Genomic DNA, 15,272 nt, shown 5'->3' on the forward strand with positions numbered 1-15,272 from the left:
AAAAACAAGTGGAAACAAATCTATTTGTCCAGCCTCTGTCCGTCCTTACGGGCGGTGGACACGTGTGAGCTGCGTGAAAAACATTGCTAAATCATATGCACCCAGCTACGCTTTACTGCTGGCTTCGCCATTTGCTTTCCTTAATTGGGAAAAAAAATACCTGCTCTGCCAGAGTTATAATAACTCTGCTACCCTCACGTTCTGTGACACATTAGCAGGGACACAGCACAGTTATTAAACTTCTCATGTTCATTGAATATACGCAGTGCTGCCTTTTGGTGGAAAAACAAGTGAAAACAAATCTATTTGTCCAGCCTCTGTCCGTCCTTACGGGCGGTGGACACGTGTGAGCTGCGTGAAAAACATTGCTAAATCATACGCACCCAGCTACGCTTTACTGCTGGCTTCGCCATTTGCTTTCCTTAATTGGGAAAAAAAATACCTGCTCTGCCAGAGTTATAATAACTCTGCTACCCTCACGTTCTGTGACACATTAGCAGGGACACAGCACAGTTATTAAACTTCTCATGTTCATTGAATATACGCAGTGCTGCCTTTTGGTGGAAAAACAAGTGAAAACAAATCTATTTGTCCAGCCTCTGTCCGTCCTTACGGGCGGTGGACACGTGTGAGCTGCGTGAAAAACATTGCTAAATCATACGCACCCAGCTACGCTTTACTGCTGGCTTCGCCATTTGCTTTCCTTAATTGGGAAAAAAAATACCTGCTCTGCCAGAGTTATAATAACTCTGCTACCCTCACGTTCTGTGACACATTAGCAGGGACACAGCACAGTTATTAAACTTCTCATGTTCATTGAATATACGCAGTGCTGCCTTTTAGTGGAAAAACAAGTGAAAACGAATCTATTTGTCCAGCCTCTGTCCGTCCTTACGGGCGGTGGACACGTGTGAGCTGCGTGAAAAACATTGCTAAATCATACGCACCCAGCTACGCTTTACTGCTGGCTTCGCCATTTGCTTTCCTTAATTGGGAAAAAAAATACCTGCTCTGCCAGAGTTATAATAACTCTGCTACCCTCACGTTCTGTGACACATTAGCAGGGACACAGCACAGTTATTAAACTTAGATTATTCATTCACTAGAGGCAGTGGGGCCTTTCGTTTTCCAAAAAGGGAAAAAATTATATTTGGCCTGCAGTCTTGCGCCAATTTATTTCCTGCCTGTGAAATCAAATCACTGGTAATACAGCATGCTGAGGGGTAGGGGTAGGCCTAGAGGACGTGGACGCGGCCGAGGACGCGGAGGGCCAAGTCAGGGTGTGGGCACAGGCCGAGCTCCTGATCCCGGTGTGTCGCAGCCGACTGCTGCGCGATTAGGAGAGAGGCACGTTTCTGGCGTCCCCACATTCATCGCCCAATTAATGGGTCCACGCGGGAGACGGTTATTAGAAAATGAGCAGTGTGAGCAGGTCCTGTCCTGGATGGCAGAAAGTGCTTCGAGCAACCTATCGTCAACACGCAGTTCTGCGCCGTCCACTGCTGCAAATCCGAATCCTCTGTCTGCTGCTCCTCCTTCCTCCCAGCCTCCTCACTCCACTACAATGACACCTGCTCAGGAGCGGGAACACTCCCAGGAACTGTTCTCGGGCCCCTGCTTAGATTGGGCAGCAGCGGTTCCTCTCCCACCAGAGGAGTTTATCGTCACTGATGCCCAACCATTCGAAAGTTCCCGGGGTCCGAGGGAAGAGGCTGGGGACTTCCGCCAACTGTCTCAACAACTTTCTGTGGGTGAGGAGGACGATGACGATCAGACACAGTTGTCTTGCAGTGAGGTAGTAGTAAGGGCAGTAAGTCCAAGGGAGCAGCGCACAGAGGATTCGGAGGAAGAGCAGCATGACGATGAGGTGACTGACCCCACCTGGTGTGCAACGCTTACTCAGGAGGACAGGTCTTCAGAGGGGGAGTCAAGGGCATCAGCAGGGCAGGTTGCAAGAGGCAGTGCGGTGGCCAGGGCCAGGGGTAGAGGCAGGGCCAGACCGAATAATCCACCAAGTGTTTCCCAAAGCGCCCCCTCGCGCCATGCCACCCTGCAGAGGCCGAGGTGCTCTAAGGTCTGGCAGTTTTTCACAGAGACGCCTGACGACCGACGAACAGTGGTGTGCAACCTTTGTTGCGCAAAGCTCAGCCGGGGAGCCAACACCAACAGCCTCACCACCACCACCATGCGCAGACATATGATGGCCAAGCACCCCACAAGGTGGGACGAAGGCCGTTCACCGCCTCCGGTTTGCACCCCTGCCTCTCCCCCTGTGCCCCAACCTGCCACTGAGATGCAACCCCCCTCTCAGGACACAGGCACTACCGCCTCATGGCCTGCACCCACACCCTCATCTCCGCTGTCCTCGGCCCCATCCAGCAGTGTAGTTCAGCGCACCGTTCAGCCGTCGCTTGCGCAAGTGTTCGAGCGCAAGCGCAAGTACGCCGCCACGCACCCGCACGCTCAAACGTTAACCGTCCGCATAGCAAAATTCATCAGCCTTGAGATGCTGCCGTATAGGGTTGTGGAAACTGAGTCCTTCAAAAGTATCATGGAGGCGGCGGCCCCGCGCTACTCAGTTCCCAGTCGCCACTACTTTTCCCGATGTGCCGTCCCAGCCCTGCACGACCACGTCTCCCGCAACATTGTGCGCGCCCTCACCAACGCGGTTACTGCCACGGTCCACTTAACTACGGACACGTGGACAAGCACAGGCGGGCAGGGCCACTACATCTCCCTGACGGCACATTGGGTGAATTTAGTGGAGGCTGGGACAGAGTCAGAGCCTGGGACCGCTCACGTCCTACCCACCCCCAGAATTGCGGGCCCCAGCTCGGTGCTGGTATCTGCGGAGGTGTATGCTTCCTCCACTAAAGCACCCTCCTCCTCCTCCTCCTCCTCCTCTGTCTCGCAATCAAGATGTGTTAGCAGCAGCATGTCGCCAGCAGTCGGTGTCGCGCGGTGTGGCAGCACAGCGGTGGGCAAGCGTCAGCAGGCCGTGCTGAAACTACTCAGCTTAGGCGATAAGAGGCACACGGCCCACGAACTGCTGCAGGGTCTGACAGAGCAGACCGACCGCTGGCTTGCGCCGCTGAGCCTCCAACCGGGCATGGTCGTGTGTGACAACGGGCGTAACCTGGTGGCGGCTCTGCAGCTTGGCAGCCTCACGCACGTGCCATGCCTGACCCACGTCTTTAATTTGGTGGTTCAGCGCTTTCTGAAAAGCTACCCACGCTTGTCAGACCTGCTCGTAAAGGCGCGCCGGCTCTGCGCACATTTCCGCAAGTCCCACACGGACGCTGCCACCCTGCGCACCCTGCAACATCACTTTAAGCTGCCAGTGCACCGACTGCTGTGCGACGTGCCCACACGGTGGAACTCTACGCTCCACATGTTGGCCAGGCTCTATGAACAACGTAGAGCTATAGTCGAATACCAACTCCAACATGGGCGGCGCAGTGGGAGTCAGCCTCCTCAATTCCTTTCAGAAGAGTGGGCCTGGTTGGCAGACATCTGCCATGTCCTTGGTAATTTTGAGGAGTCTACCCAGGTGGTGAGCGGCGATGCTACAATCATTAGCGTCACCATTCCTCTGCTATGCATCTTGAGAAATTCCCTGCAAACCATAAAGGCAGCTGCTTTGCGCTCGGAAACGGGGGCGGGGGAAGACAGTATGCCGCTGGATAGTCAGGGCACCCTCCTGTCTATTTCTCAGCGCGTACAGGAGGAGGAGGAGGAGCATGAGGAGGATGAGGAGGAGGGGGAAGAGACAGCTTGGGCCGCTGCTGACGGTACACCGGCTGATTGCCTGTCATCCTTTCAGCGTGTATGGCCTGAGGAGGAGGAGGAGGAGGAGGAGGATCCTGAAAGTGATCTTCCTAGTGAAGACAGCCATGTGTTGCGTACAGGTACCCTGGCACACATGGCTGACTTCATGTTAGGATGCCTTTCTCGTGACCCTCGCGTTGCACGCATTCTGGGCACTACGGATTACTCGGTGTACACACTGCTCGATCCACGGTATAAGGAGAACCTGCCCACTCTGATTCCCGAAGAGGAAAGGGGTTCGAGAGTGTTGCTATACCACAGGACCCTTGCGGACAAGCTGATGGTAAAATTCCCAGCCGACAGCGCTAGTGGCAGAAGGCGCAGTACCGAGGGCAAGGTAGCAGGGGATGTGCGTAGATCGAGCAGCATGTACATCCCAGGCAGTGCAACAGTCTTTAAGGGCCTGGCCAGCTTTATGGCTCCCCACCAAGACTGTGTCACCGCTCCCCAGTCACGGCTGAGTCGGCGGGAGCACTGTAAAAGGATGGTGAGGGAGTACGTAGCGGATCGCACGACCATCCTTGGTGACGCCTCTGCCCCCTACAACTACTGGGTGTCGAAGCTGGACATGTGGCCTGAACTAGCGCTGTATGCCCTGGAGGTGCTTGCTTGTCCTGCGGCTAGCGTGTTGTCGGAGAGGGTGTTTAGTGCGGCTGGGAGAATCATCACAGATAAGCGTAGCCGCTTGTCAACCGACAGTGCCGACAGGCTAACACTCATCAAGATGAACAAAGGCTGGATTTCCCCAGACTTCTGTTCTCCACCAGCGGACAGCAGCGATACGTAAGCAATACGTAGGCTGCACCCGCGGATGGAAGCTACGTTCTCTCTCACCATCCAAAACGGGGACATTTCTGCTTCATCAATCTGTGTCTAATATTCCTCCTCCTCCTCCTCCTGCTCCTCCTCCTGAAACCTCACGTAATCACGCTGAACGGGCAATTTTTCTTAGGGCCACAAGGCTCACTCAAATAATTTTTCAGAACAATTTTTATAAGTTTCAATGCGCTTAAAAGCATTGGAACTTTAACTTGAACCAATTTTTCGTTACACTGGGCTGCCTCCAGGCCTAGTTACCACTTAAGCCACATTAACCAAAGCAATTAATGGGTTTCACCTGCCCTCTTGGCTGGCCATGGCCAATTTTTGGGATGTACATTAGTACTGTTGATACAGCAATTTTTGTGGGCCCTCGCCTACAGTGTAATCAAATTAATTTTTAGCCCACCTGCATTACAGCTGACGTTACCTCAGCTGTGTTGGGCAATGCAATGGGATATTTTTATGTACCGCCGGTGGGTTCCAGGGAGCCACCCATGCTGTAGGTGCACACTGAGTTTTTAATACATCTGTACACTTCTAAAGAACCCGTCTGACTGGGGCATGCAGTGTGGGCCGAAGCCCACCTGTATTACGCACGACATTACTACCTCAGCTGTGTTGGGCAATGCAATGGGATATTTCTATGTACCGCCGGTGGCTTCCTGGCACCCACCCAGGCAGTGGGTCCACAGGGAGTTTAACCTACATGTGTCCACTTGTAAAGAACCCCAGTCTGACTGGGGCATGCAGTGTGGGCCGAAGCCCACCTGCATTAAGCACGACATTACTACCTCAGCTGTGTTGGGCAATGCAATGGGATATTTTTGTGTACCGCCGGTGGGTTCCAGGGAGCCACCCATGCTGTAAGTGCACACTGAGTTTTTAATACATCTGTACACTTCTAAAGAACCCGTCTGACTGGGGCATGCAGTGTGGGCCGAAGCCCACCTGTATTACGCACGACATTACTACCTCAGCTGTGTTGGGCAATGCAATGGGATATTTCTATGTACCGCCGGTGGCTTCCTGGCACCCACCCAGGCAGTGGGTCCACAGGGAGTTTAACCTACATGTGTCCACTTGTAAAGAACCCCAGTCTGACTGGGGCATGCAGTGTGGGCCGAAGCCCACCTGCATTAAGCACGACATTACTACCTCAGCTGTGTTGGGCAATGCAATGGGATATTTTTGTGTACCGCCGGTGGGTTCCAGGGAGCCACCCATGCTGTAGGTGCACACTGAGTTTTTAATACATCTGTACACTTCTAAAGAACCCCAGTCAGACTGGGGCATGCAGTGTGGGCCGAAGCCCACCTGTATTACGCACGACATTACTACCTCAGCTGTGTTGGGCAATGCAATGGGATATTTCTGTGTACCGCCGGTGGGTTCCAGGGAGCCACCCATGCTGTGGGTCGACAGGGACTTCACAATAGGGAGTTGTACCTGCCTGTGTCTATGAATTAAAAAGCCCGGTCTGACTGGGGCATGCAGACACCTTGACAGAATGAATAGTGTGTGGCACATAGGTTCCCCATTGCTATGCCCACGTGTGCAGCTCCTGATGGCGGTGGCACAGGATTCTATTTCTCATTGCTTCTGTACAGCATTGTGGGCTATCGCTCCGCCACTTTTAAAGAGGGTCGCTGCCTAGCCGTGCCAACCTCTGCAGTGTGTGCCTGCGGTCCCTCGTCATGGCAGACGCAATTCTAAATAGACATGAGCGTGGTGTGGCATGAGGGCAGCTGAAGGCTGCCCAGGGACACTTTGGTGTGCGCTGTGGGGGGGGAGGGGGGGCGGTTGGGCAGCATGTAACCCAGGAGAAGTGTCAGTGGAGTGTCATGCAGGCAGTGATTGTGCTTTGTTGGAGGTAGTGTGGTGCTTAGCAAAGGTATGCCATGCTAATGAGGGCTTTTCAGAAGTAAAAGTTGTTGGGAGGGGGGGGGGCCCACTCTTGCCGGTATTGTGGCTTAATAGTGGGACCTGGGAACTTGAGATGCAGCCCAACACGTAGCCCCTCGCCTGCCCTATCCGTCACTGTGTCATTCCCATCACTTTCCTGAATTGCCCAGATTTTCACACATGAAAACCTTAGCGAGCATCGGCGAAATACAAAAATGTTCTGGTCGCCCATTGACTTCAATGGGGTTCGTTGTTCGAAACGAACCCTCGAGCATCACGGGAAGTTCGTTCCGAATAACGAACACCCGAACATTTTGGTGTTCGCTCATCTCTAATTATAACCAATTTATTTATATATATATATATATATATATTGTTTGAATTTAAACGACGCAATAAACAATTATCTAGGGAAAAGTCATTACAGGCGCTGTAGAAAATACCAGATGTAATTTCTGTATGCACCGAGAGACATATGTCAAGATAAGATAAGAGTATCAAGAAGGTTCCGCATTTGGCTTTGAAGCTCTGCCAAGAATATCAACTAATAGGCAGCGTTGATGTAGAATAATGTAATAATGAAATGTAATGTAATCATGGACTGAATGTGTGTATATGTGATGTTTGAATTATTACCTACACCACAGAATAATCATGGAATGTATTAGATAAGCCACGTGAACGTGTTTTTAGCCATGTGCAGGGACACATGTGGAGATGAGATAAGAACTTAAAGGGGTTGTCCCGCGCCGAAACGTTTTTTTTTTTTTTTCAATAGCCCCCCCGTTCGGCGCGAGACAAACCCGATGCAGGGGTTAAAAAAGAAAACCGGATAGTGCTTACCTGAATCCCCGCGCTCCGGTGACTTCTTACTTACCTTGTGAAGATGGCCGCCGGGATCTTCACCCTCGGTGGACCGCAGGTCTTCTGTGCGGTCCATTGCCGATTCCAGCCTCCTGATTGGCTGGAATCGGCACGTGACGGGGCGGAGCTACGAGGAGCCGCTCTCCGGCACGAGCGGCCCCATTCAAAAAAGAAGAAGACCGGACTGCGCAAGCGCGTCTAATCTGGCGATTAGACGCTGAAAATTAGACGGCACCATGGAGACGAGGACGCTAGCAACGGAACAGGTAAGTGAATAACTTCTGTATGGCTCATAATTAATGCACAATGTACATTACAAAGTGCATTAATATGGCCATACAGAAGTGTATAACCCCACTTGCTTTCGCGAGACAACCCCTTTAAGGAAATTTCTACTGCGCAACATGAAACTTTGTCAAGAGAATCAGAATGTATCCAATGAATGCCATGTAATGTCTAAAAGTAATCAATAAAAGGTTGGATTGTAAATTGTCCAATGAACTATGATATTTCTTGGAATTTAGAAACTATACTAAGAATAATGAGATGTAACCAATGGACATGAAGAAGTCTTAAACTAACCTAGGAAATGTTGAATTGTAAACTAACCAATAACTTTGCAAAGTTAATTGTCCAATAACGAGTGACACACCCAATGTATTGGGGCTATAAATAGAGATGAGCGAACCTACTCGGCCACGACCCTTTTTTGACCGAGCGCCGTGATTTTCGAGTACTTCCGTACTCGGGCGAAAAGATTCGGGGGACGCCGTGGGTGAGTGGGGGGTTGCAGCGGGGAGTGGGGGGGAGAGGGAGAGAGAGAGGGCTCCCCCCTGTTCCCCGCTGCTACCCCCCGCCACGCCTCCCCCCGCCCCCCGGCACCCCCCGAATCTTTTCACCCGAGTACGGAAGTACTCGAAAATCACGGTGCTCGATTGAGTAATTACTCAAAACGAGTATATTCGCTCATCTCTAGCTATAAATAAAGCTGCCTGATGACCATCAGGTAGGAATTCTTTGCTGAACCTATAACCCTGTGGGCTCTGTCATTTAATTCCTCCGTCATATAACATCCATTCACAAAGGGTACACTCTGCTGTTCTTAAACGGCCATACACTTTTGCTGTAACAGTTTTCAATTCCCAATTATTGTTTTAAAGATTTGTTTAAAAGGTCTGAAATTGATTTGAAGGAATGCTGCCATCCAACAGGTGGCTCTGCAGAGGTGTTGCTCCATCTTCCTTATTTGCATATATTTCCCAGAGGAGCATGCATGGTCTTATAAGTCTCCTCACTCACCTCCTAGGTGTCTCCACACACCTTCTAGGTGCTCTCCTCAAGAGGAGACAAAACCCCTCCCGATTCTGGTTATTTAACGCACCTCATCACCCATCACAATAATGGGGGTGCGTTAAAAAGCGCTGTTAATCGCTGTGACGTGCTTTCAAAAACACTGCTTGAAATAGTGGTAAAAATGCCACGATTTTGACCGGCATTTTCTGAACGCATGTGTGAGAGTGGCCTAAGGGTTGTACCCTCGTTATATTTAATGCATTTGCCTTCTTGTTATACAATGGCTTCAGTTTGCAGAACTAGAATGTGAGACAGAAATATATATGTAGCTTTAGCTTTCCTTCATCTAAAGGTGACAACCCCCTTCAACATGCTATGAAGAGAAACGGTTGATCAGTGAGAGGTGGTGCAGTAATCCCACTCGTGGGGTTCAACAAGCCCAAAATATTTAAAAGGGTTTTATATGAAATAAGAAAACAAAGTGCCCTTTTTATACAAACATTGCAATCCTTGTCCATGGCATTGTGCCTACTATTGCAATAATTATAGTGAATGTGGTTGAGCTGCACTATCGGGCACAGCCCATGTTATTTTTATTACATGCAGAAGCACACCACTAAATAATTTCTTCAACCCTTTAAGAGCCAAGCGTGGTAAATTTACGGCAGTTGGTCCTGGACTTTATTCCTGGCCGATAGCAAAAGTAAGGTGTGGGATTAAAGCTCCTGCTCTTGCAGTCTACCCTGTTTCCCCGAAAATAAGACACGTCTTATATTAATTTTTGCTCCCAAATATGCGCTACGTCTTATTTTCAGGGGGTGTCTTATTTTTCAATGAAGAAGAATTCACATTTATTGTTTAACAAAAAAAAATGAACATTTATTACCGTATATACTGCACAGAACCGTAGTTGTCACCACAAACCAATATAGCTAGACAAACTGTGAAAACAAAGCAAAAATTACTCAATGACAGTCATGTCATCATTTTCTGGCACATCATCATAAACATCTGAACCCGGAATCTCCTGCTGAATTTCTTGACACTCCATTTCTTGTAAAATCTTCGGGCCAAAGCAGGAAGGTTTTTGCCCCAAGAATCTTCCACGATTCCTTTCTTGTACTCAACGGAATAGCTCTTTCTTTTTGCGCTCATGTCTAGGGGTAAAAATATACGGTAGCAACATTGTTTATTTCTTGTACTTTAGACTCTTCAGCAAAAAAGCAGACACCCCCTATTGAATCAAAATGACATACAAAAAATAAGAGCTGCAAAGTACCTGGCTCCCACACATTGTCTGGAGACTGTAATGCTCACCCCCTAAGGCTGGAAATACACTCTGTGAGAACCCAGCCTTAAGAATCACACATATGGTTGCCTGACTCACACACAGAGCCATAAAAAAAAGTAACGTACCTGCAGACAGAAGTTCCTGTACCACTTGTAAGCAGGGATGGTATTGCAGCTTCCGGCCACCAGGGGAGCTCATCACAGCAGACGTGTGCAGCAGCAACAGAACGACATTATGGAGTTTTCCAGCCAGCAAGGGGAGCTTACAACAGCACACTCGTACAGCACAGGAGGAGGTAGGAGACAACGGGGATGGCAGCAGGACAGACAGGCCTCTCGACTTGCCTGCACACTTTAGTATGCCTTATTATCGGGGTGTGCCTTATATTAGCGATTTCTGCAAATTTCTTAATGTGTCTTATTTTCGGGGGTGCCTTATTTTCGGGGCAACACGGTAGCAGGAGCAGGTCAGGTCCTTGGCTGTTATTCACAGCTGAGTTTTTAACTGCTTCTGCCTTCTCCTTTCCTGGGTACATAGTGCTCAATGAGAGCTAGGTGGTGCAGAGGGAGAGCGTAAGTGCAACTTCCTCTATTCAACCCAACAATCACTCCCTGCTGTAGCAGTGCTGAAGGGTCTTAGCAAATCCTGATCAGCTCTGTTGACTACAGTCAACTATTATCACCACAGGGGGATGTTCTCGCCTGTAACTGAGGCTCCTATTGATGCCCCAGCTACAGTGGAAAAGTGTGAAATAAAAAAAGATAATATGAATCCCTCAGAGGTCTTTTTTGATGTTATGGGGACATAGATGGTTAAAAAAAATAGTCACTAAAATAAGTTTTTTAAAAATTACAGAATAAAATAAAAATATATACAGAAAAAAGAAAATGACTCACCTCCGAAACCAACCAAAAACGTCGCCGTATGAGCCCAGTAATCCAAAACTGTACATATTATATATCAAAATGTCCAAAACAAAATGAGGAACCCATTCCCATACTTTATTTTAGCGTAAATAAACTAATTTTAAAAATAAACAACTATAAATGTTAAAATATTTAGCTTTTTAACTCCAATGAAACAGAAAAATAGTAAGTGGAAAAAGATATAAAATAATAGTCCAATATGTCACGGGGATAAAAAGCAGCAAAAATAATTGTGGTAGCCGAGTAACAAATAAAAAGGGCAGTAAAACCACCACATGGGTAAAATCCCTAAAAAGTGTCTGTAACTGTGTCAAAAAGACACATCATTAAGCTGGATCTTTCCCCACTAGTGTGAATACTCGGTTACATGAGTGATCTGCTGGTAGAGGACCAAGAACAAATGGCGGTGGCGAGGTTACCCTATGGGGGAAGGAAACTGATAGCCCAACATTGGCTGAATTAAATGATCCCCACAGTGGGAGAATTTAAAAGTAAAGTTAATTATCTTTTACCATGGGATAAAGGGATATATCTCAAAAGAAACTCTGGCCACAAATATGACAAGATATGGGAGGAAATGGCTGAGTACACCTGGATTGGCAAACCGGAGACTTATTGTTAATGACTCAATTATAGCGGTGTCCCAGCCTAGGAATAAGAGTTGGGCATCTGATATGCGTGATAGTGAAGGTGCAAGCTTAATAATATGGTCACTGGCGTAACTATAGGGTATGCGGATGCATCCGGGCCCAGGAGCCTTTGAGGGCCCATAAGGCCTCTCTTCTCCATATAGGGAGCCCAGTACTATGAATAAAACATTATAGTTGGAGGCCCTGTTACAGGTTTTGCATTGGGGCCCAGGAGCATATGGCTCTACGGGTTAAGAGAAGTTGGGGGGCCCCAAGATAAACTTTTGCACCCAGGCCCATGAGCCTTTAGCTACGCCCCTGAATATGATACATATGTTCTATGAATCACTTGCTATACCTATGTACTTGATGGCACTTTACAGGCTAACTATACTTGTTCTTTGAAAAAAGGGATCACACTACACAACACCAAGGAAAAAGACACTTTTAATCGACGGACACTGTATAGATTGAAATAACTTTCATCTAATATGTTTGATGAATGCGGTGTTACATGCCGATATAACTGTTGGGAATGCGAGAGAGGGGGGATGGGGAGGCGGGAAGGGGGTTAGAAATGAAAGTTTATACTTGGAAAAAATGTCAAAACACAATAAAAATGATTGAAAATAAAAAAAAACACATTATTTTTGGTAATTGACCATGTTTTTTTGTCTTCCTTATGTTACAGCACTGACCTCGCTGCTTCTCCCCTGAACCATGTAGTTACACAATTTAAAGAACCCATTGCGCTCTGGAATCTGTTGCGACACTACAATTGTTTATTTCAGAAATGTCACTACCCATAATCAGTCAGAGGGACCTGAAGACCTACCAGATAGTGAAGACCAGCACAGAATATGTCTATAAATCTACCTACGCACCTACTGGCTCCTCTGTCTTTATAAAACTATTGGCTTTGGCTGAACGAAATGATAGGTAAGCTGGGTCCACAGGAGAACATTGATATATATTCTCTGACTGCCCATGACGTAAGTAGATGCTTGTGCCGTGTTGGGTTAAAATACAAAAACTAGAGCGCTCATTGTCTGAGCAAAAGCTCTCCTTAAAGGTGATGTTTTAGCATTTTCTTAAAGGACATGTTCACCTTTGGTGAGCCATTATTGGCCCTGCTTATATATTTAAATATACTTCAGTTATTAGAATTGCTTTCCTCCTATTTGGGAGCAATCTGATCATAGAGCACAGCAGTAAGAAGTCCAGGTTGACCTTCCATTAGCAGAATACAGATGTTTATGCAGGGGAGTAGCAAAGAATCCTTAAAGGGCTATTGCAGGCTTTTATTATTGATGACATATCCTCAGGATAGATCATCAATAGTTGATTGCTGGGGGTCTGCCATTCAGGATCCCTGCTGATCAGCTGATCCTCCAGCCCGCTGTCAGTGCAACAGTGAAATAGATGGCAGTGCTTCCATTGATTTAAATAGGAGTAAAGCCATTTATTACACTTACAACCTTGACCATCGATGCGGATGTACAGCCCAACGTACTGAAAGCAGTGAGAGCGGGTGGGAGGATCAGCTGATTGGCAGGGATCCCAAGTAGCAGACCTCAGCTGATCAACTGTTGATGACCTATCCTGAGGATAAGCACGGAATACCCCTTTAAACAGCCTGACTACGCTGCCTATCAAGAAATGTGATTATCCTGTTCCTCACCTGCTCCGTTATAAGTAAATTCCTCTTAAAAAGTTAAACTTTTGTGATAGCAGAACTGTCACACAATGTCAGTTATCTTCACTTGTAAGGTTGACTATGAGATCGATATTTGTGATTTACCAGTAAAGTTTTTGTACTTACAGGGACCGACAAACAATTCTCAGTGATGTGGAATATGTAAGCAAAAGAAGATCTGAACGTCTTATAGAAATAGTTGGGATATTTCGGACTCCAAATACAATTGGAATTGTGACAGAATGGATGCCGAATGAGTCACTACACTCTCTTCTACAGCAGGTTGGAGTTAATCATTCACTTTACCTCAGTAATGGGAATGTATCATCAGAAAATAAAATTGTTAGAAACCATTTGTTCAAAATGGCCGCTGTTAACCCTTTATATGCTGCTGTCAGTTTTGACAGTGGCATTTAAGAGTTCTGACAGAGGGAGGGTACTGACCCTGTAAGCCAAACAGCTCACGGGCCTGCAACAAGTTCGTGGTCTGCTGTTCAGTTATCATGTCAGCCTAAAACCTTGTGAAAACCTCCCTAGCCTGCCATGGATTTCTGCTTATTGGACATGACTTAATAGGATGTCTGTGGAATCATAGAATGGTAGAGTTAGAGGGGACATTCAGGTCATCTGGTCCAACACCCTGTAAAACTGCCGGATTCTTTAAAACTATGATATACTTCAGTACCGAAAGATTGCAGTATATTGTACATGTAAATAGGCAATCGCCGCCAATTCAAGTCCCTCACAGGGACTAAAAAAGAAAAGTAAAAAAAAGATTAATAAAAGTTTTTGAGTTATTTGCTAGTTTAAGAAATATTAAAAGCTTTTCTTTTTTAATTTGTCCTGTCACGTAAAAATATGTAAAAAAATTGGTATTGCCACATCCTTAGAATTCCAGTTTCAAAAAATATAACCTCATTTATCTCGCATGGTGAACACCATCAGAAAAAAAAAAAGCTATGGTAGAATTGCTTTTTTTTTGTTCACCTTGCCGCCACAAAAAAATTTAATAAAAAGCAATCAAAAAGTCATATATACTCCAAAAAGGAACACATAAATCTACAGGTTGGCCCCCCAATAACAAGCCACAAAGCAGCATTGACAGAAAAATAAAAAATTATGGTGGTCAGAAGATGGCAACAGAAGCCAATTTAATTTAATTTTTTTCAAAGGTATTTTCATTTTTTTGAGTAGTGTAACATAAAAGCTATATAAATTTGGAATCTCATTTTTACTGCACTGTGAAGGCCACAAAATAAACCCCTCTAAAAATGGCAAAATTGCAATTTTTTCCATTTCAGCTGACTTTTTCAAAGAGTGTTCCAATGCGCTCCAGCAGGAAGGGGTTAATACACAGCATAAAGTACCTGAAAAATTACATACTGCATGCAAGAATGCACATATTTAAAGGGGTTTTCTCATCAAGGTAACTTGGACATCATTGAGTAGCATCACCTAATTATAAGCCCCTCTGTGAGCCAGAGCCAATAAGTAACTGCAGCTCTCACTCTGGAGAACCCGGCTGGTCTATGAATTATATGGCTGACTCTTCATATGAATAATGTATATAATATTACTTCTCCCTTAAAGAGGAAATATGTGGCCAAATATGCTGTCACTGGGGTTTTGAGAGCAAATGTTGATATTGTGATATTTGGTGTCACCAGTATTAAAGGTCCATGTGTAATAAAATTCAGTTTGTCACCCCCACCCCCTTACCATTTGTTACACAAGCTGTGCTGCCATGTTGGGGGCTGAGTAATCTGTGAACATACTCATATACTGAGTATGAGGCACTATTGCCCAGGAGTCCCACCAATCAGCTGTTCACAAGGCTGCTGCACTCATGCATTGCACTCATTTCTGCAGGAAGCTGAAAGCTCTATTTCTCACTGCAGTGGCCAGACTTGGTACTACATCCATTCACTTCAATGGGAACTTTACCTCTAATGCCGTGCCTGGCCACTGCAGTGGAAATGAAGCTGTCCTTTTCCTTCAGAAATCAGCTCAGTGCACAAGGA

The 15,272-nt window shown here is 46.8% G+C and overlaps 1 protein-coding gene across 5 annotated transcripts in view; it reads left to right on the plus strand.

Moving 5' to 3' along the window:
• The window catches only part of LOC136582684 (receptor-interacting serine/threonine-protein kinase 2-like), a 65,688-nt gene that overhangs the window by 15,441 nt on the left and 34,975 nt on the right, over window positions 1-15,272 (plus strand). For all 5 annotated transcript variants that reach the window (XM_066583869.1, XM_066583872.1, XM_066583873.1 and 2 more), the window contains exons 2-3: window positions 12,247-12,494; window positions 13,380-13,533. In XM_066583869.1, the coding sequence (XP_066439966.1) occupies window positions 12,349-12,494; window positions 13,380-13,533 (300 nt within the window). In that variant the 5' untranslated portion in view covers window positions 12,247-12,348. The remainder of the gene's footprint in view (window positions 1-12,246; window positions 12,495-13,379; window positions 13,534-15,272) is intronic.

The sequence above is a fragment of the Eleutherodactylus coqui genome, chromosome 11 (assembly GCF_035609145.1).
Source record: "Eleutherodactylus coqui strain aEleCoq1 chromosome 11, aEleCoq1.hap1, whole genome shotgun sequence".
Lineage (NCBI taxonomy): Eukaryota > Metazoa > Chordata > Amphibia > Anura > Eleutherodactylidae > Eleutherodactylus > Eleutherodactylus coqui.